At 38.0% G+C, this 23,514-nt stretch overlaps 1 protein-coding gene across 6 annotated transcripts in view; it reads left to right on the forward strand.

The window, feature by feature from the left end:
• Positions 1–23,514, forward strand: part of RBM20 (RNA binding motif protein 20) — a 99,412-nt gene that overhangs the window by 45,955 nt on the left and 29,943 nt on the right. For 5 of the 6 annotated variants that reach the window (XR_015698064.1, XM_087725822.1, XM_087725824.1 and 2 more), the window contains exon 2: positions 22,378–23,500. Coding sequence is in view for 5 of the 6 variants with exons in the window: in XM_087725822.1 (XP_087581948.1) it covers positions 22,378–23,500 (1,123 nt within the window). In the remaining variant the exon portion in view is untranslated. Of the gene's footprint in view, positions 1–1,941; positions 1,981–22,377; positions 23,501–23,514 lie in introns of all 6 variants that reach the window. The other variant, XM_087725823.1, reaches the window with a different exon arrangement.

A 23,514-nucleotide genomic window follows, 5' to 3' on the forward strand; every position in this document is an offset into this window, starting at 1 on the left:
TGGATAGAATCTTTTTTTAAATAGTCTAAGACAATTTAAAAAAAGAATCCACACAGAATAAATTGAAGTAAAACATTTCAAACTATTCCACACAGAATAAATTGAAGTAAAACTATTTTTAAAAATTCTATGCACAATATATTTCAAAGTATTGTGCATAGAATTTTTAAAAATGGTTTCACTTCAATTTATTTTGGATAGAATCTTTTTTTAAATAGTCTAAGACAATTTAAAGAAAGAATCCACACAGAATAAAACTATTTTAAAAAATCCTATGCACTATAAATAAAATATTATTTTAAAATACATTAAAAAAATAAAAGAAAAAAATCCCAGCTCACTTATCAGCAGGCAGGTACTCCAAGTCAATCCAGAATTATGTAGATGTTAATACAAAGAACTGAGCAAATTAAAGTGGTGAAATTAGTCAGGGAAATATTTTTCCAAGAAACTTTGCCACCATTTTTTCCACACGAGCCGACCTCCAACCTCCGTGCCCCTCCTTTCTGGAAAATCCAGGAAGGAACACTCGCGACTTCTCTAGCCAAGTATTTCCTGGAGCTCTATGGTCATCTTTTCTTATAAAAGCAAGTAAAATGGGCGGGGGGCATTTTCTTGCTTTAACGTTTTAATATCTTCAATGAAAGTACTGAGACAGAGAGAGAGGTTAGACAGAGTGTCTTTTGTCTTGCCCCGGTTAGGATTTCTTAAGCAAATCCACTGGGCTTTCAACATGAAGCCAGAAAATCGGGACTTTTTAAAAACGCCCCGGGACACGGGACAAATTGTTGTAAATCGTGACTGTCCCGCCAAAATTGGGACATCTGGTCCAATTATCTACATTGATCCTGTAACATCATTTTTGATATTATATATAATGCTTCAAAATGCTTTCATTTTGAGTCTTTTAAGAATGAAAATTATTTTAATTCACTCATTTACAGAATGAAGTTAAATGTATCTCAAAAATCTTCAGTTTTAAAATTTGTGAAGGGGAATAATTTAATATGTGAAGGCAACACTGAATATCAAATTTGCAGATGACACCAAATGGATAGAGTAGCTTATACCCATGGTGGTGAACCTATGGTATGAGTGCCAAAGATGGCACGCAGAGCCCTCTTTGTAGGAATGTGCACCATCACCTGCTGGTCTTCGGGTTTCCAGTGCACCAACTGGTTGTTGTGCATGCCAGAGCACTAGAAACCCAAAGACCAGCTGGCTGGTAGACATGTGCGGGTTTCTGATGCTCTGGTGTGCACGAAGACCAGCGGCATACTGGAAACCAGAAGACCAGTTGGCTGCAAACGCATGTGCACTTGCCAGCTGGTCTTCGGGGTTGTTGTGATCTGGTGTGCTCGCTCCGGATATACTGCATCTTAAAGAGAATTCAGAAATCTTCAGAAATAAAAGAAAAACTATAGAAGGAGATTCAATAAATAATATTCATCATGTAAGAATAAGAGTTAAATGCTGTAAATTGAGGATGAAGAATAGTAGGCTTGGCAATAATAGATATGTAGTTAATAAAAATAAACCAATTATTGTAATTTCCAAATCTCAAGCAATAATAGTTCCATTCTATTTCTAACAGTTACAGAGAATGCTTCAAATATTGAATTCCTTTGTGGACACCATTTTTTAAGAAGGAAGGATCCAGTGTGATATTGTAATTAAAGTGATGAACAATGACTGGGGAGATCCCAGGTTAGATGTGTCTTCAGCCATAGAAACTTTATGGTCACTGACTTTCATTCAGACTATCTTACTCTTCTGAGCTGGTGATTTATTTATATGTGTTATAATAAATCAAAGGTAATATAAATTTACCAGAAAATCATAAATCTGTTTATGAGAAAGAGTAGTCATAATCTGCTAAGTCTGAATTGGGTTGGATACATACTGTATTTTTCGGAGTATAACATTGTAGGGTTTTTACAGTGAATCATCTGAATGGTCCTTGGAACTGAGGTTACACGTGTAAGTAAAAACTGCAGCAATCTGCAGGAAATATTTGCCTGTCAGCTATTCTTTGCTTGTAGTGTGTTCCCAGGCATGGTCAAGGGCACGGGATGAAACAAAATAATAACCTGCAACATTTTATTCACTCATTTGATAACACTTGATTTATTCAGCTATAACAACGTGAACGTTCTCACGAACACAATGATGTAAGGACTAACCAATTATTGTGCCTTGGAGACTTGTTAGCCAATAATGATATAACACATAAAGTAGGTAGAGCCAAAGAAGCTGAAAACACTATAAGTATGATGTTTCATGATTAATAATTTTGCTGTTGATTCTGCTGTTGATTCTCATGTCAATTCTGGTTGCTCAATAAACTTCTGTTGGTTCAGCTATCTGTGGATTGGATTATTTTTTTTCATTTTCAGCCTCAGGACCCTAAATGCTACATAAGATGTACCTTTTTACTCCAAAAAAGAAGGTGAAAATCTGGGTGCATCTTATACTCTGAATGTAGACCCACCCACCTGATATGCGTGTCTCATTTTCGGGTGGTTCCAGGCAGTGGGGATCCTCACTTTGTCATATAGACAAAGGCAAAGCAGCTGGCAGTAGGGAAGAGGGGGGAAGGGCATGGGGTGGGGGTTCCTCCATAGCGCAGGTGGCTCCGCTGAACTTGCTGGAGCCCGGCAGTGGCAGCTTTTCCATCCAGTGGAGCACAATCAGAAGCGGAGACAGTTCACCATCCGCTCAAATGGTTGTCATGATAATAAAGCTGTCCTATTGTATGACTATGTAGGGAAGAGGGTGGTGGATCTTCAACCGGGCATGCAGAAGGCAGTGGATCTGAAACGGCCTTCCAGGTAGGAGAGATCATGGCAACTGCCTTATGCCTCCTGCACAGTGTCCGCTTTGTCAAATAAGTCCCGACCCCCGTGCTTCCCACCCCATTTCGGGAAGCAGTAAAGGTGTATGGGGCTTGCTGAGAAGCCTGGCAACGTGTTTGTGAGATGGCAACATCCCGAAGGACTAAAGTGCTACATCTCTATTGGGCTTGCTGCAAGAAAGCCAGGTTTTCAATGCCTACGGTTATAGGTAGGAATACAGGGCATCTCGGGAGTGGAACCTTCGGTGCCAAGTCCCTATTCTAACCCCCTGAAAATCATACCCCACCCCACCATCTCCAGTTAAATATGCATAGGGTGATAGGGTTTGTTTTAAATGGATAAAAAGCTTGTTATCAAAATCCGAGTGGAAGTGAGGAACTCCGCCGTTTGGAACCACCCGAAAATGCGACGCACAGAGGTGGTGATGGTGTGTGGCAATCTCTGCAGCCTGGAACAGCTGGTTGGGGGTATTCCACTTGCTGTTTTCTGCAAGGACGCTAGCCAGATTAATACTGATGGATGCTGGTAGGCTGATGCAGAAACTTTTTTTCTTGTTTTACTCCCCCAAAATTAAGGTGCATCTTATACTCTGGTGTGTCTTATACTCCAAAGAGTACAGTATTTAAATTCAGCCCCACTCTATACTGTCTACATTATTTCAGGTACTGTGTCTGTTCCTTTAGTAATGGTGGAATGGCACTTTTAATATAGACATTTATATTAAAAAAAGTTAAATTGAAAACATGCCAAAATCTTGCTGTATGTCAGGACACTCTCAATAGTGCTGCGATAGTAGGACAGAAGTAGATGCCGAGATAGATTTATCTTCCTTAGTATTCTCAGGAAGTACAGCCTTTTCTATGCCTTCTTCACAAGCATGTTAGCATTCATGGTCCATGAGAGGTCCTCCGAGATACAAATGCCCAGAAATTAAAACTATCAACCCTCTCCACATCCTCACCATTTATGTACAATGGTAAATGTACATCTCTCTTCCTCCTGAAGTCAATTATAAGTTCTTTAGTTTTTGGGTGTTAAGTGTAAGATTATTTTCTTTTTTCCGTAAAATGTGTTTTTATTTTCCATTTTCCATTTTCATACAGTCACATATATACTGTGCATAACCGGGGCCATACAACATTAAACAATAAACACAGCAATTCCTCTTGTCAACAATACCCCCCAAAATAGAAACCCAATATACCTCTTCGACCCTCCATACACCTCTTTCTTTTGCCCCCCTCCAACTTTCCATCTTCCCTCCATCATTCCCCTCTACCCTACTTCCCCTCCCCCTCTACCACTCCTCTCTCCCAGTCCACTCCCTCCCTTCCTTCTCACCCTCCCTCCAATCCTCTCTCCCGCCCTCTCTACCCCTCTTTCTTCTATCCCGCTACTCCTCCCTTTGGTGTATTTCTACTATATGTCAATATATTCAGCTTGTCCTATTTTTACAGTGAAATTAAAGAGAAACAGTATACATGTGAAATCGCATTACATTGAAATCTAACACATACTATATATCCCCCCTCCCCCCTCCCCCCTAACACCCCCTCCCTCCCCCCGACTTCCCAGAGCCCGTACACGGTATAGATTTTTAACAAACACAGTCTAAAATATATTAAGACAAAAGAAATTTAAAAAAAGAAGTTAATAACATCTCTACATTGAACTCAGCTTCTTCCTGTTGCACTAACTTTGAACAGTTTAGATTATTCCTGATCTTAAGCATAGGCTATCTGGAATTTCTTAGTCCCGTATTTGTTTTGTATATAGTCAATCCATTTTTTCCAGTCTCGTTTATATCTCTCATTTGAATGATCTTTAAGATATGCCGATATTTTAGCCATCTCGGCTAGGTTTGTAACTTTCAATGTCCATTCTTGAGTTGTAGGCAAGTCTTCCTTCTTCCAGTATTGCGCCACCAACAGTCTTGCTGCCGTTATTAGGTGCAGAACCAAGTTAGTCTCTACTACTGTAAAGTCAGTACATATACCTAGTAAAAATAACTAACGAGTAAACTTTATCCTTCTTTTAAAGATATTTTGAATAATCCACCACATTTTTATCCAAAATGCCTTAACCTTTTGACAGGTCCACCATATATGAAAATATGTAGCATCGAGAGAACCACACCTCCAACATTTAGGCTGTACATTCGGATACATAGAAGCCAGCTTTTTAGGATCTATTTTTTTTTTAATTGATCAAAAATTCTTTTGTTCCATTTTCATTTTCCTTTATACAATCACTTAAATACTGTGCAGTTAAAAAAAAAAGAAACAATAAACAACTCATAACACTTCTATCCTACATACACCCTTCCTTCTACCCCTCCAACTTTCATTTCCCCCTTCCAACAATCCCCTCTTCTACTTCCCCTCCCCCTCAGCCATTCCTTTCTCCCCTTCCCACCATCTCACCCTCCTTACATTCCCTTCTCACTCCCTCTTAATTCTCCCCTCTTCTTTCCCTCTACACCTCGCTTCGGTGTATTTCTAGTATTCATTGGTCTATTTGTTTTGTACTAAAACAAAAGAAAAATAAAAGGAAAAGAACGAAGAAAAGAAAAAAAGGGAAAAAAAGCAACAGTATCCAAGTGCATTCATTGTTCTGAAAATATTTCCACCCTCCCCACCCACCCACCCCCTGAACCCCCCTACCTGACCCCTTCCGACTTCCCAGGTCCCATTCCCGGCATCGTTCTTTATCAAGCAAAGTCTGGAGTATATTGAAACCAAATAGATTAGAAGTTACAAAATAATAATAATAAAAAAAATAAAGAACAAAAAAGAAAAGAATAATAAAAAGAAAAAAAAGGGGGGGAAACCCCCCCCCCAAGAAAGAGAAGTCAATATACTCTCTAACATTAACCTCAGCTTCTCATTATTTTTAAAATCTTAAACAATATCTTTACCTGCTTCCGCATATAAATTCTATACCTCCCATCCTGCCTTTACCCGTGTCCGCATATATATTTTATCCTCATCCATTGCTCCTCTCATATTTACTCCACCCTCGTGTAGACTCTCCAGATAATCTTTCTTAACCTTGTATTCAAATAACAATTTATACAAAAATCAGCTTACATTCTGGATCAAGGTAATCTAATTGAACTTTCACTACCCTTCCATCTACCCCACGCCACCCGACTCCATTCATCCCAAACCACAATCCAAGAAAACTATGATCTCCGCTCTCCTCGCCCCAAAGAATAGATCATGCGCAGTTTAAATTAAGATTCAAACAAGTCTTATATAAGTCCCATACAATATATGTCCAAATTCAGCACCGCTTCTTTCAGTCTCAATATCTCTTCATCGGTATACAGCTTTGTCATTTTATACCAGACAGGAGTCCTGAAATTTTATTCAAATTAAAAATTTAAGAAGTATTTTAAAGGCATAGCTGGATCTTTATTCTTTACTCTTCTGCCCTTCCGGAAGGGGAAAGCAACACCCTCCGCCTTGTAGCCACATGTCCCGCTGCTTATCTTCTCCTTCTCCTTGTCTTTCTCCAAGTCTGGGTGAGTCAGGAAGTCCCGCCTTCAGAGTTTTGTTGTAAAAATCTCGGGCTTCGCAAACAGAATTGAGACGATATTTTTGGTTCTCAAATGTGACTGTGATACCAGATGGCACTTCCCATTTATATTGTATCTGAGAATCTCTGAGTTTTTCAGTTAAGAAAGTGTAGTCTCTCCTTGCTCTTAATATTTGAGATGGTATTTCTTTAAAAACAATCAAGTCCTGTCCATCGATCCGCAGCCTGTTATTGTAGAACTTCTGTATTATCGCATTTCTGGATTCTCTTGTGGTGAAATATATAATTATGTCCCTCGGAAGCTGTCGTTGTTTTGCTACACACGAGTTCTGGCGATAAATTTTTTGAATCTGCCAATCAAAGTTAAATCCCGGACTTCCCACCGAACGTCTGAAAGCCTCAAAAAAGGTCTGTTTCAAGTTCTCCTGTTCCTTTTCACGCAATCCTCTGACTCTTATTGCAAATGCAGTCTTATTGTAATTTATCATAACGAGTTGTTTTTGAGCATTTTCAACTTCCTGTTGTAACGTTTGAATTTTAGATGTCAAATTAGAATTAGTTTTTTTCAAAAGTTCCAATTTGTCCTCCATTTCAGAAACATAATCTGTCATAACAGTCATAACTCTGATCGTATCTTCCATTGTTTGAGCAATCTTGGCGTCCAGTTTATCATATAAGTCCGATAAAAGTTGTTTAATTTCCTGTCTGAACTCTTTAAGGGTTTCAAAAAAAAATTCTTGCGTTAAGAGATCTCCAGTAGAGGGCGTGGGAGGCAAGGGCAGCGATTTTGTAACAATTTCTTGAGATGTATTATTAAGGAAACACTTAGACTGCTTTGATTTGGGAGCCATTATAAAAAAACGCACAAACAAACAAAGTCTCTGCTCCCCTCGGTTTTAAATGGGATACTATTTATAGACTTTTAACAGTTAATAAGGAGAAGTCTTCAGAAGAATAGAGCTGATTGAGTGTGTCATATATCAAACGCAGAAGCTATAAAATCGGCATCTTGTATCGCAGCTGGATAAGAAAGCCTTTTACAAAATTGAAGCTGGTATTTTGAATAGTAATAAGAAAAAAATTTACAACTTCAAGTTAATATTTGGTTTTGAAGCCATTTCAAAATTTATCTGCCTGCAGTTAATAAAACTCTATTGCCTGAATATGCAGCTTTAAGTAAAGAGGCTTTTATTTTGAAGTTTAAGGCTTGGCAGAACTTTCAGTGAGTAAACATTGTAACAAGACCGTTCAGCAGATTCATCACCATTTAACTTCCAGATAAGCAAAGTTAATGAAGGAGTAAAATTCTTGTAGAAATGAAACTAATTAAAAAGCTTCTGCTGGCCTATTGTGAAACCAAAACATATGATAAGCAATCTCTTTTGTTTTGAATTCTTGTGAATTCTTGTGAGGATTAACAAAAAGTGTTCATTATTACCGGAGAAACCAGCCTGCTCGGCGCCATTTTAAAAGCCTCTAAGTAAATAATTTTTCGGAGGAGAAAAAGAAAAAAAGCTAAAATGTTGATAAACAATTATTGTCCATGGAAATGGATTCAGCTCGTGATAAGATTAAATCAAACAAAACTTGGAACTGAGTGGGGGAGACCTACTTTGTCCTGCACAAGGCAGTTTGAAGTTCCCAGCACGGACAGCCGTTCTGCCTTGGGCTAGCCCCCCTTTCCCTGCAAGCACAAAGCTGCAAAAATCGAAGAGCATTTGCCAGCAAAACAATTTCTTCTTTCCTTCTTGCCTGAAGGATAAGAAAACCTGATAAGATGTCAGATGGAAGATCCTCTAAACAGGTACGTAGCCAGGAATTCGGAGGCAGCTGATTTTTTTGCTGCCACCACCAGCAGGCTCCTCCCAGTAAGTCCCAGCTTTTTAGGATCTAAATGCCATCTATAGAACATCTTATAAAAATTTTCTCTCAGGTTTTGTGCTTGTGTAAATTTCACATTTCTTACCCATATTCTTTCCCATGTGTCCATCATTATTGGTTCTTCAATATTTTGAGCCCACTTTATCATACAATCTTTAACTAATTCTGTTTCCGAATCCATCTGTATTAGTACATTATATATCCTCTTTATATGCATTAAACTTTGATCTCTTATTTGTTTAAACAAATTATCCTCAACTTGGATAAAACCACTTTTTTGGTCTATTTTCCACCTGGCCTGTAGTTGCCCATAATGGAACCATGTTTGAACTACCTTCTCCTCTTTCAATACCTCTAAAGATTTTAATTGTAGTACCCCCCTTTCCAAAGTGAGAAGCTGTCTGTAGGTGGTTCTATCCTGTTTTTGTGTTATATTCATATTTTCAATTGCATGTCTAGGAATTGCCCACATGGGTATCTTGTCATTTAGTTTATATTGGTATTTTTTCCAGACCTGCAGTAAAGCATTTCTTAAAATATGACTTTTAAAATTCTTATCCAATTTTTTGTTGAATAACAAGTAAGCATGCCAACCATATACCAGATCGTGTCCCTCGATATTCAGTATTCTATCGTTGGTTAAATGAGTCCAATCACTAATTGCAGATAGCGCCACTGCATCATAATATAATTTTAGGTTAGGTAATTTCAAGCCTCCTAATAAAGATTATTTTCTTTATACCACAATGTCAGCCCTTGTACTTCCTTCCTATAAGCAGACTCATTGTTCTTATTAATGAGCCCCACCACTGTCATGTCATCCGCAAATTTAATAATTGCATTGGTCTTGTACAATGGGGTACAGTCGTGTGTAAAAATAATAAACGAAAGGGCTTAGCCAGTGGTGGGTTCCGGATCCCGGTGCAACCGGTACGGTGCAACGGGGTCCGGCGTCCACCACATGAGCATGTGTAGCATGTGCGCACATGCATGCAGTGCGTGCATGTGTCCTTACCTTCTGCGACACTCCGCAAAACCTACGCATCGCGCAGGTGCCGTACTCTCCATGCGCATGCGCGGAAGCACCAAAGAGCTCAAATACAGGTAAGTAGGGCAGGCTGGTGGGTGGGCCCTCCGGTGCACCGTATTGGAATGGTACCCAGTGCGCCCGGCAGGCACCGGTACGCCCGTATCAGGGCGTACCGCCTGCAACCCACCCCTGGGCTTAGCACACAACCCTGGGGGGCTCCTGTGCTTAATATCAGAGTAGAAGAATGGTGAAATCCCATCCTTACTGACTGTGGCCTGTCAGAAAATCCTTTACCCACAAACAAATCCTCTAATTTATACCTTGGCCATTTTAAGAAACAACCTATTGGGTAGAATGGTGTTTTGACTCATGACCTTTAATGATCATTTATAGTAACAACAGCCTTGGAAAGGATGCTTTTTGGTCCAAAAACACTTCCAACTATCATAAAAGATTTTACCATCCTGACCATGTAACTATGTTTCAGGAGCTTCCCAATCTGCTCATACTTATGATTGATTGCATAGTGTCTCATGGTCATGTGATCACCATTTACAATCTTCTCTGATGGTTTCCCCATAAAGTCAATGGTTATCCATCAGTGAAAGTTGCAAGTAGAGGGGACAGAAGGGAGTACTCTGTCCAGCCATGAGTGGGAATCCTTCAGCTGGCTCCAGAGCTCAGCAGTATGCAACTTGCCTTTCCATTTTTATGCAGCTTCTTTTTTAATTTGTTTGCAAAACTTTACTGAGTTTCAAAAGAACTTAAAATACAAAAGAACACAAAAATTGGAAGGAAAAAAGTGGAGGGGACAGGGAAAAGGAAAATTGGGGTGCAGATAAAAAGGGCAAAAAGCTATAGAAAAGAGTAACTTCTAACTTTCTTTGGTACAAACACAAGCTAAAGATGAAATGACCCTTTAAACTGGAGCAAACTATAACACATGGCACTCCTATAACCATAAACAGTTCTTGCACCCAACCAATTGGAGGCATAGCCTTCTACAGAGGTCACTTTATGCCATTAGCCAGCTGGGTGCTATTTTCTCAGTCCATGTCATTTGAATAATTTTCCAAAGTTCTAAGACTAATGTATTTTAAACAATAGCTGTTGATAGCTGTTAGTAGTCATAAATGTTCTAAAAGGAGTTAGTTGTCCTTACTCTATGCAATATTGTTCCCTCTTGATCATTCTCTAGTTTATTAAATTGCATTATACCACAGGTGTCACATAATGTATCGTTACGTCGCGACAGCTTTTTACCTTTGCGGAGCCAGGGTGGGCATGGCCTTTTTGTGACACATCCGGCCTGAGAACCGCCAATTTGACAGGCCTGCATTATACAGTATATTTTAACAATACTTAGTGTTTTTCTAATTGGTTTCTTCCAGTCTGATTCTTCCATGTGATACAATCACAAATATGTGATTACTATTCGGGGATAGTGACTTTGTGCCACAAATATTTTTTGAATTTTGCTTTGGGTTTTAAAATTATGAGCACAAGGTTGCTTCCTTTTACCTTGAATATTTTTTTTCTCTTAATATTGGGATTCAGCATCTATCTAGGGACCTTTTCACCATGACTACCAATGCCTTCTGATGAAGCAAGCCATAAACTCAGAATGTTAATATATCTCTTGGTGCACCTGTTAACTGATCTCCCAGACTTGGTACCCATGTAAAATGATTTGTTACTACTATAAATAGAAGTGTTCATATACCAGCTCGTATCCTAGTCTTGAGCCTAAATATAAAGGTCAAGTTGTCTGGATAAGTGTCTGTAAAGTATTTCACTGGACGTTCATACTAGTTTTGTATTATTCCTAGATTTTAAAAAAGTTTTTGTAGTTGGTGTGCATTGTACCAACAATTAATGAATTAACATTCTAAGTCTAATTGGTGTTTACTATCTAAAACGTAAAATATCATGAAAATACCTTTATGTCCATTTCTCATATTGAAGATTATATCTTCTCAACTGTTGTACCAATTTCAGTATTTCATCCTAAAAAAAAATCAAAATGAAATTACTTACCAAAAAAAGCCACTAACATCCTTAAAACATCTGTAGATTTATATAAGGCTAAGGATTTCACTATGTATTTTCTGTAAGAAGTGCTTCAAGTCATTAGAACTCATGTTAAAATTAAATGTATTGACTTAAATTAATATCGAATCAATTGGTTCCACCACAAAACCGCGAAGCCCTTATCCGGGCCGACATAAGTGCGGAGGGCAAATCCGCACCGTTTGAAGTGCTAAGGAAAAACGCGACCCTACCGCGATGACATAATCGCGGAGGGCAAATCCGCGCCTTCCGAAGCACTCAGCACCCTAACCCTAACCCTAACCCTAAACCTAAACCTAAACCTAACCCTAAAGCAAACCCCTAAACCTAATCCTAACCCTTACCTTAATTTAAATCTGCTTTCTGCCGCCGTGCTGTTTTAAAGCGCCCTTCCATCGCCGCGCTGTTGTCACGGCGGTGATGACGTCGCAGCTTTAGCGACGCGGTTTTATCACCGCTATTTTGACGAGCGCGGTTTTGTCGTGCCACGAATCAATTCACTTTGACTTGAGTTTATAGTTGCATTGTATATGGGTGGAATGGTGTTTGCACTTACGCAAGGTAAAATAATCGTACTACCAAACCAAACCAAACACACTTCCAAAGATGCTTTCTGCCTACAAAAGTAGTGTTGAAAGTGAGTTGATTGTTGTGAGAAGACCAGGAAGCCCCATTCAGTGATTACTTCCACTCGGACTCTTTTGGATCTAAGCCTTTAATTTCAGATTGATGCTTTTGGATGTACCTTTAGCATGTGCCTTTTTGCATACATAATTCAAGATACTTGGCCTCTGTGCAAGATTAATGATAACATGAACTTGTACATCAATACCCTAGGTCTAGGAGATGTCCCTATTAAGTACCCAATAGAGAAGATGCTATCTCACTTCCAGGTGAAGTGCTAATTATACAACTAAATTTGTTGTTTAATGTGATAAAATATAGCCCCAAGTTTAGAAACTCTGATTTAAAAGTAAATTTACTATTGACTACCGCTATTTACAATTATAGGAAAAGGTCATTATTCTACTATTTAGTTTGCCTGGAGATTAGGTAGCAAGAAGCCTTCCTTCTGTTTCAATATGCTCTTCTCCTGGATTGTGACTCTGGGATACTTTAGTCTGAGAGTTACTGTCATTACCATTACTCTGAGCCATGAGCCTTCATAATTTGGGGTGCTGCATCTGCCTCATTTATTCTACTTGAGCACTGAAGATTTTTTCTTCTTCTTGACTTTTCATACTGAATATAGTGAGCGGCAAGATAGAAGCAGTTTTTTTCAGTAGTATTTCATTTGCTTAAGAATGCTTTCTCCCAAGAGAACTGCCCGAATCTTCATTTATTATCTTTTTAATACTTTTGATAGTATCTTTTTGACCTGTTATTTCAGATTTACTGCTTTTAAATACTTTATTTATTCAGTTGCTATTGACTGATTTAGCATGGATTCTTACTGTATTTCAATGTTATTATACGTAGTTCTCAAAGCAGTAATAAAGGATGAATTGACACAATCATCCCAGACTAGCTGGGGTATGGCAGGCAGGTATTCTGCTTGCACACCCATAAATGCATAGGAATGTTGATACATTCTAACTAAAGCCATTGGGCAGGTCAATTGCCACTTCTACTCTACAGTTGCAGCCTCTTAAGAGAAAGCCAATACATCCCAGGTATGGGGAAGCTGACATCTTTGGAATATTTTTTCTTCAGAGAGAAGCTGCAACTGCTCTCCAGTATATAGAAGCTTAAACCTGTTAGCTAGTCTGGCTAAGTTTAGATAAATTTAGTCTAACCTTAATTATGGAGCCTCCAAATTGTGAAATTAATTAATCTGAGTGTTACTGTCATTAGCATTACTCCAATGAGCTGTTATTGCATGTGAAAGAAGAGAGAAGATTGTTACACTTCTACAGTCATGTGATCAAAATTTCATGTCACACTCTGATGAGATGGTAGTCTCTAAATTTGATCAATCAATCAATCAATCATATTTCAGTGCTTAGCAGCCTGATCAAACTTATCACCAAAGTGAACCTTCAGGTTCCCCCAAACCACCTATTTCCTACACCATCTCTGCTGTTTTGGATGCCCTGAGCTCCACTGACTCTGCCACCAGCACTCCACCCTGACTTTTGTTTGCCCTGCCAGACTGCTACCTCCGCTGACCTTTGCTGTCTTCTTCCTGCTTCTGATGAGGCACTGATGAGCTGGGCCCTTCTCAAGACAACTGATGACTTTGGCCCTTCTCAAGTCTCAGGTCTTTTTTCTGAGGCCGCATGGATATTGTTCAAATTATGTGTGGCTTTGAGGTGGCAAAGTAAGTGGAGCTCTGGGTCAGTGAAGCACAGATGGATGGAGATAGGCTGATGGGGAAAGTTGCAGAGGAGGAAGTTCCTTGCCTTACCTAGACTCAGGAATAGAAGGATCAAGCTAGGAATGGCTTGGATTAGAGTAGGTTGTCACCTAACAACCAATGGGATTCACTTAACAATGACAGTGGGGAGTGCCAGGATTTAACAATGGAAATTCTGGTCCCAATTATCATCATAACTTGAGCACTGCCTGTATACATTTTTGACATTTTATGACATTAAAACCATTCATCTGCATAAAAACAAGGCTCTACAAATACCAAGTGTGCACAGATTGGCGTATATTTTTAAACCAGACATGAAATATAGATTCTGAAAAGTCTTCAGCTTATTATACTCGTGTAGATCTGTCTCTCCTAACTGCTTCTATTAAGGAATTCTTGGAATGCAATTATGCTTATTTGATAAGTAGCTAATGAGTGTTTTGAACATTCTGTGCAATAATAGAAAATTGAAATTCTGAAAATGAACCCTGATTTATTTTAGAAAATACTGATGTTTATAGTTCTTTCCTGGTGTTACAGTAACTGCAGTAATTAGCATTGGCATGTGATAGACAAAACATTCCTTTATATCAGGAAAATTTTACTGTTCTTTTTCCTGCTGGTATGCAGGATTTTTTGTTGTTGTTGTAAATGGCTTTCTTTGTGTTCAGGAGAAGGAATTTAATATTTTAATTAAAAAAGTGAATCATAACTTATTCACTTATTTTCCTTGAACTGAGCAGTATATACTAAAATGCTCTGAAAGGACATGAAAATAGTTGTTTTCAGATTTAAATCATATAAATATAAAATATTTAGTACTAGTATATAAAGCTTTTTGTATCTCTCAGTAAAAAAATCAGCTACTTTGAGTAAGCTAAAATTTGATTTACTATTGCTTCTGAAATAGTCTTTTTTACTTCCTCTTTGGGTTTTGAGTATTGAAGAAGATACAAAGTTCTGGTTCTTGCTCTTCTGTTGCCTTCAACCATTGTTAATCGATGCTGTAGTATTGTGTCTTTGATGTTGTCTCTTCATCTTCTTCTGGGTCTGCCTTGTGTTCTTTGACCATCTCCTTTTTTTGTACATACCTCGTACAGTATGGAATCCCACGACATCCTTTCCAGGTAAGCAAACCACTTTATTTGTTGTTTCTGCATGTTGTTTAAGATTGGTTCTATGCCAATTCTTTCTCTTATGGACTCATTTCTGATTTTATCTCTTCTGGTCACTCCAGCAGCTTTCCTCAAAGATCACATTTCCATGGTGACTAACTTTTTATGTTTTTTTTTAAGTGTCCTGTTCGGCAGTGGTAACCTAGGGCGGGGATGAATATGCTTTGCATGAGATGTTTCTTTGAACTTATCAGTAGGTACTGTCTTATGTTGTAGGAGGGGAGTAAGCGATCCCAATACTTGGTTCGCCTTACTTCGTGGTATATTAATCACTTCACCCATTTTACCATCTTCAGTGAATGTGGTTCTTAGATATTTGAACTTTGATACTCGTTTTATATTTGTTTCTTCTATTATTATGTTTAGTAGAAGATCAAATATGACATAGTTGAAGAAACACTGGAAAATGAGAATACGTTTTAATCAGAAACTACATGTTGCAGACAATTAAGTAAGAAATCTGTTATTTCATTAATTAATTTGCAAAGCTAAATGAGATGCAGGGGACTTTTACATAAGCACACACACACACAAAGATAAAGTGTAGACATTGACATTATTTCAATATTTAATGGCATGTTCTTTCTCGAAGAGCAATTATACAATCCATTGAGTATTGTCTCAGTCAGGCATCTCCCTCTAGTGGTGGACCTCCACTAAATTTACACTTTTGTGGCCATTATGATTAGTCATTTGGATTTTCAATGTCTTGTCTGGTTGAGTCTTCAACTAAGTATGTAAGTCAGAAGTAAAAATTAAAAACAAGTAAAAGAATAAGGAAAATAATTGTTAAATTCTTCATCTAAAGTTAAAGGCTTTCTGAAAAAATACTCTTAAGCACCTTCTAAATATCAGAATTATAGGAACTAACTGTGCCAAAATGTTAATGAATTTATAATAAATCAGACATTTAATTTAAATCTCTAAAATTAAAAAAGATCCTGAGATTGTGTTTCCAGAAAGAAGAAACTATTTCACCTTTTGTGATAGCAGTATAGTAAAGTCTAAAAGGGCAACTTTGCAGGCATAATTTCTAATATGAAACATTTATGAATGTTTATTAACAATATAGAAAATATTTAAGCCATTTAACTTCAATTTTTTCCTGTTTCATTCATATTTGGTATCAAAGTTTTTTGAGAAGAGAGCTACATACTGTATTTTAAAAACAATGAGAAAACCCAAGTTCTGCCATTTTTATAGCCATCCTAGCATAGGTCATAAAGAATATAGCTCTAATTATAGAAGTCAAAAAATTCCATTTCCAACTTCCAACAATGTTAGTTCCTTTTAACCAAAGCAGATAGAAGCACCTGGTTACGTTTGGCTAATCTTGATAAAGCTAATATGGATAAATCTGATTAATATTAGAACTGAAGAGAATCTCAAGGTTACAGCCCTACCTGGGAAGCTGAAAGAAAAAGGATCCTGTAATAAGGTGGCAACTAAGCACTTCCGTATTGCAGTGTGATTTGCCGGCAAGTTACCGAGCACAAATTTAATACTCCAGCATTTGCTTTTAAAATCTATAATTTTGTTTATTCTTCTAATGAAATTACATGCTGCCTTTTAAATTGGAATTCCTTCTTTAGGATTCTTTAAATAATTTCTGTGCTGTGGTGTTAATACTGAACATATGTTATAAATATCAAGTGATATTACTTGCTATTTACACTCTGTGAGTCTAACATAGTAAGAATGGTATGCAGAAACATGTGATCTGTATTCTAGTGTAGATGTAGCTTGGAGTTTGAGTGTCAGGTTTTTGTTTGTTCAATCAGGGGAATATTGTAAAAAGCATGCAGAAAGCAGTTATAATATAAATGGAATTTTATAGGAAAATATAAGTATTACAGAAAGAATATCTGAAATGTTGTTTTTCTTGTGACCAACAAGATATTACAGCTATTGTATATTACAAAATACAATTTTTGATTATGTCATCTAATCTCTTGTAAGTTCTAGAACTGAAATAGAAGAGAATAGAATTCTTTATTGGCCAAATGTGATTGGACACACAAGGAATTTGTCTCCAGTGCACATACAAGCAACACATAACCCATAACCATACTAATAAAATACAATAATCATAACATACAACATTCAGTGATAGTCATAGAATACTAAATAAGCAACAACATAAATTATAAGATACAAACAACAAGGTTATAGTTATAAGAAGCTAAGGAAATAGGTAATAGAACAGAGGAGAAGGATAACAGTAATACAGCCCTACTGGTGGATTGATATCCCAGGGTATCAGTGTTGTGGGAATTAGTTGTTTAGCAGACTTATAGCATGGGGGGAGAAGAACCCCGTCTTTGTGTTTAGTTGTTTTGGCATGCAATGCCCTATAGCCGTGATGGCAAACCTATGGCACGCGTGGCACAGGTGACACACAGAGCCATTTGTCAGAGCACATGAGGCATTGCCCTGTCAGCTGGCCAGCACGCATGCACATGCTGGCCAGCTGACTTTGGCCTTCTTTTGAGGATGTATTTCACCCTCCGGAACCTTCAGGAGGCTTCCCTGAAGGCTCCGGAGGGTGAAAAATGGCCCTACAGACAAACCAAAAGTCACTTATGGTTTGTTGTAGGGCCGTTTTTCGCCCTCTGAAGCCTTCAGGGAAGCTCCTAAAGGTCCTTGAAGGCTCCAGAGGGTGAAAAATAGATCTACGGGGAACCCGGAGGTTCAGGAATGATGACTTCTGGTTTGTCCGTAGGGCCGATTTTTGACTTCTGGTGCTTTCAGGGCTTTCTTCCCTGAAGGCTCTGGAGGTTGAAAATTGGACCTACAGACAAACCTGACGTCACCATTCCTGAACTTTCGGGTTCCCCATAGGTCTGTTTTTTGCCTTCTGGAGGTTTCAGGGAGGCTTCCTGAGGCCTCTGGAGGGTGTCAGGGGGTGGGGGTGGGGGTGGGGGTGGGGAGGTTGTTTTCACCCTCCCCAGGCTCCTAGAAATCCTCTGGAGAAAACTGAGGCAAAAGTAGGGTGGTGGTGATGTCGCGCATATAGCATTATGGGTGTGGTATGCCGGCATATGACCCCCCCTGTGCTCCCCCCGCTTTTGGCATGGCAGCAAAAAAGGATTCGCCATCACTGCCCTATAGCATCATCTTGAGGGAAAAAGTTGAAACAGTTTATGTCCAGAATTTGAGCGGTCTAAGTCTCTTGCATTATACATGTTCTTGATGGAAAGCAAACTGGTTGCAATTCTTTTTTCTGCAGTCCTAATTATTTGTTGAAGTCTGTGCCTATCTTGTTTGGTTGCTTTGCCAAACCAAACACTTATTTAGGGGCAAATGCCAGACTCAATAATTCCTTTGTAGAACTGTATTGGCAGCTTCTTGGCAGTCTGAGCTTTCTAAGTTGGCACAGGAAGAACATTTTTTGTTGTGCTTTTTTGATGATGTTTTGAATGTAGGTATCCATTTTAAGTCTTGAGATATTATGAAACCTAGAAACTTGAGGATCTCTATTATTGATACTCTGTTGTCTAGTATTGTAAGACGTGGTAGAATAGGAGGGCTTCTCCTAAAATCTACTACCATCTCTACAGATTTGAGTATGTTCAGTTCAAGATTGTTGTGGCTGCACCACAGGGCCAATTGTAAAACTTACTGTCTGTATGCAGGTTCGTCATATTCTCGGATGATACCAATCACTGTTGTATCATCTGCAAACTTCAGTACTTCAGAGGGATCCTTTATGATGCAGTCATTGGTATAGAGAGAAAAGAGTAATGGAGAGAGCACACAGCCCTGGGGGGCACCTGTGCTAATTGTACAGGTATCTGATATAATTTTACCTGGCTTCACCTGCTGCTTCCTGTTAGAAAGCTTAAGATCCACTTGCAATAGATTCCTGTATTATTTATAATATAAGAGCCAGTTTGGTTTAATGGGTAAGGCACCAGACTAGAACCTGGGAGACATGATTTTATTATTTTACTTGAATAATTTACATTTAGGTAATGAACTATTTGAAAATCTCTAATCAATTATATTCAGTTATTTTGTAATACTTGGATTGTTTGACCATGATTATACAATTTTAAAAATATATAGAGGATGCTTCACTGATTTTATGCATTTGATTTTTTGTTATATATGAATAAAGCATACTGTTTAGTAATATTAATGTTACTAGCAGGTTATATTAATACATTAATAATATATTTGTATATGTTTGAATAATGGTCCTATTTTTTACAAAAGTAAAATTAATAAAGAAATATTAATGCTTTTTAAAAAATCATTCTTATAAATAATAATGTATATAGATTTTTAAAATGTTCTCTCTCTCTCCCTCCCTCCCTCCCTCCCTCTCTCTCTCTCTCTCTCTCTCTCTCTCTCTCTCTCTCTCCCTCCCTCTCCCGTATTTGTATAATAGATGTTTGTGCAGTGTTAACGGCCATCATCTTCTGATTGTGCAATTATATAGTCTACCTTTCCATATAAGGTTATTATTGTTTTCGGAATGTGCCTGACTTTCTAATAAAGATATGGAATTTCATTTAATGAAAAGTTTAATTACTATCCTATATTGTATGTAGTAATTTTCTTTTTGGGGGATAATCTAGAAATGCTATAATAGCACTAGCAATAGCACTTAGACTTATATACTGCTTTACAGTGCTTTATAGCCCTAAGTGGCTTACAGAGTTAGCATATTGCCCCCAACAATCTGGGTCCTCATTTTACCCACATCGAAAGGATGGAAGGCTGAGTAAACCTTCAGCCTGATGAGATTTGAACTGCCAAATTGCAGGCAGACAGCAGTCAGCAGAAGTAGCCTGCAGTACTGCACTCTAACCATTGTGCAACTTAGTTGCATTCTGTAATGTACAAAGACTGTAGCTTTTAATTTTTTAATGTATTTGATAAGTATCCAGAGCATAAGGCACTAATACATTATTAAGAGTTTTTGGTCACAAATCTGTTTTCTATTAAATGGATGGGGGTTTTTTTGTTCCTCTCCTTACAACCAACTAGGTTGCGAACAGATTTACTATTCTAGAAATTTAATTCAAAGATGATTTGTTTCCAGAAAGATAGTGGAGGTTTTTTAAAAGCACATAATTTGCTATTGATTTTGGCATTGAATCAGCAATCATTAGTAATGTGGTAATTCTATTGAACACTACAATGTAAAAAGTAAGAACTAATAGAAACTAAAAAAAATAAAAGAATAGAAAAGAAAAATACATGCTAGATATCAAAGGGGGGGGGACCTAACCCAAAACCCTACTCTAGGTACTGTAATTAAATGTAAAAGGAAAATGTCTTCCTCTCCTTTCCTAACTGAATAAATACATAAATCAATCCAAGACTTTCTGCTAAATTGGCGAGCTCACTTTCTAATCTGCTTTTTCATAAGAACCCATTCTTTGTGCTTTGTCTATCAACACCTCTAACACAACTTTATACTTTAAAACAATACGCTTAGGGATTAGAGAGCACTTCCATATCAATTGGTTTAATTTTGTGTGGCACAGGGAGCTACCAAGGGATTCAGGAGTTACTGGCAGATACACAATGTATCTTTCATAGTACTGCACAGAATGAGGCATGAGTGTGTTTGTTTACTTACAGGAATAATACTATTTCTGTATATTTGTATTTATTTAATGTAAAAGATAGAAAGAAAATAAAAGTATAAAAGCAATGAGAACAAACATGCATTTTCCCATATAATCTATTATTCAGGGTTTATTAATTTAATTTAATTTATAAAATATAAGGTAAGTTTTGAGATCCCCTGGGGCTGGACAACTAGGTAAAGTGAATTGAATATATAAACAGAATGAAAACTTTATACAGAATTTTACTCTATCCCATATGTCTAAAGTTGCAAGTATAATTGTCTTAGCCCTTTGTGCGAGCCAGGGCTGAAGGTCTATGTTGGCAGAACTTAACTAATTTTAACTAAATATTTTTTTATCCCCCCCCCCCAATCTCATTCTAGTGGAGCGAGACAAAGTAAATCTCTCACTTTATGTCCCAAATAATTCAAAAGTTGATAATAACATGTCATCAATTATTTTTTTGCTTCCAAATGTCAGATGATGTCAGACTTGCATTATTATTAAACGAGAAAAGAATGACTCCATATCACTCTTTTGCTGGTCACCATTGGCAGCATGGCACTTTCAAACTTTTTATGAAGATACATTTGGACTTCTGAAATTGATTTTATCTACTGTCGCAACTTCTGCCTATGGTGAACCTATGGCACACGTGCCAGAGTTGGTACGCAGAGCCCTTTCTGTGGGCAAGTGCACCATCGCCAACTGCTTTCCCAGATTCCGTTGCACACATGTGCACCAGCCAGCTGCTACAGCACATATGTGCACAGACCAGCTGCTCTCTTCTAGGTTCCATCACATGCATGCGCACTGGCAAGCTGCTCTTTTCTGGGTTCTGGTGCTCCTGCGTGCACAGTGCTCCTGAGAGCACTCCTGGGTGCTCTCTCTCTCTCTCTCCCTCTACCCCCCCCCCTCTCTCCCCCTCTCACTCTAGTTTCGGCACTCAGTGCCGAAAAGGTTAAACATCACTGGCCTAGTCTAACACCATTGAAAATAACTTGCAAGACATTAGAATTATTCTGTAGAGTAGAACTCAAAAGTACCAATGTAAAAGGAAATGTTCATTGTGCCTCAACCCTGATGAACTTACATAGATACATTGTATGCCAGTGAAAATTGTTTGTGAGACAGCTCTTCAAGAGCTGTTTAAAGAGCCAAGGTGGCGCAGTGGTTAAAATGCAGCACTGCAGGCTACTGCTAGATCAGCAGGTCAGCGGTTCAAATCTCACCGGCTCAGGGTTGACTCAGCCTTCCATCCTTCCGAGGTGGGTAAAATGAGGACCCAGATTGTTGGGGGCAATATGCTGACTCTCTGTAAACTGCTTAGAGAGGCCTGAAAGGCCTATGAAGCGGTATATAAGTCTACTGCTATTGCTATTGCTATTCAAATATTGAAACATCAAATATTTGATAATGCAATTTGGGGTTCAATTTAGTCATTAACAAAGCCCCTTAACTGCAATGTATACCTTATATGGATTTATACTTTTATATAAACATTGATAATGACAGCCATGATTGAATGTCACTCTATTTTTCGTACTAGAAAATAATTTTTTCATTTGCATGATTCACATATGGAAATTTGACTAAATATTTGACTAAATCTAGCAAATTTATTATTCTTTAGCTATACCTCTCATAGTATTTTGGCTTGCAAGCTTCTTTTTGATGTGCCATTTATCTTCATAAATGAAATGACTGGTTGCAAATACTTTATAAGATGACAATTATATATCATCAATTACTTTCTTCACTTCCAAGGATTTAATCAGGATACCACGAATAATATCGTACATCTTAGTCTTAATTTGGTGAAAAATGCCTACAGTTGACATTGATCAAAGACAAATTAAAATTATTGCCTATTACTTTACAGTGCTGCCAAACTTCTGGACAAGAATATATTTACTGTCAACACTGCAAATCCACTGCTTCCTTCTTCTGCAAGTCTTCAGCTGGCTCAGCTTCAGGCACAGCTTACGCTACACAGACTAAAATTGGCTCAGACAGCAGTCAACAACAACACAGCAGCTGCAACTGTCCTGAACCAGGTTCTTTCTAAAGTGGCCATGTCTCAGCCACTTTTCAACCAATTAAGACACCCTTCCATGTTTAATACCCTTCCAGGGCATGCTGTAGGTCCTGGGGCCACCAATACTAGATTTCCACCTGGTGGAATACATTTTCCAACACAGAACCCACCTTTGGCAGCCCATGGTGGAACTCTGGGTTCAGTAAATAACCTTCCAAATCAAAATGTCAGTACTGTAGTCCTAAACCCTTTTGGGGGTGTAATTTCTCAAACAACTGGACAACAAGCTGTATCTATGGGTCTAAATAAAACTAGTGCCTCCTCTACCACAGGTGGATTTTATGATTACAATAAACAGCTTTTTCCCTCTGATGCTGGTCAATGCTGTCAACAGAGCTTTGTAACCAGTGGTTCTCATCCAGTCCCAGTGTCATCTGGAAATGGAATGTCTGAAGGCCAACTGGGATTTCAGAAAGAGTTTTATGGAGCTGTCTCTAAAGGCCAGCATACAACCTGTACACAGTCTTTGACATTTGCTGCTGACTCTCAAAATTCTCATCAGAATCAAAAAGAAAAGATAGGTTCTATAGTACACGAAAGAGATACAAGCAATCAATGGGAAAATCCTTCTACTTTCTCTAATCAAAATAAAACTGACATTGTGCCCAATACCAGCATGTGGCCATCAACAAATGTCCCATACGAAGTAAGGAGTGATTTATATAACCCTGAAGAACCAACACCAGATACAAAATTTAGCACTGGTACTCCACATTTTTTCAGCAGAACTAAAAATGATAAACAAAATTACAGTAACTCACAAACAAGACAGAAACAGGAATCTGTTACATCTGGATTGCCAGTGAGGCCTCTTCAGTCCCATGGATTAAACGACTTTAATAGTATTGTACCTCTTAGCTTTCCCCACATTTGTACCTTATGCAGTAAGAAGGTATTTGACCTTAAGGTAAGTTTGCTTCA

Source organism: Thamnophis sirtalis, unplaced genomic scaffold (genome assembly GCF_051295495.1).
Source record: "Thamnophis sirtalis isolate CommonGarterSnake01/CBP01778 unplaced genomic scaffold, rThaSir2_p1.2 scaffold_11, whole genome shotgun sequence".
Taxonomy (NCBI): domain Eukaryota; kingdom Metazoa; phylum Chordata; class Lepidosauria; order Squamata; family Natricidae; genus Thamnophis; species Thamnophis sirtalis.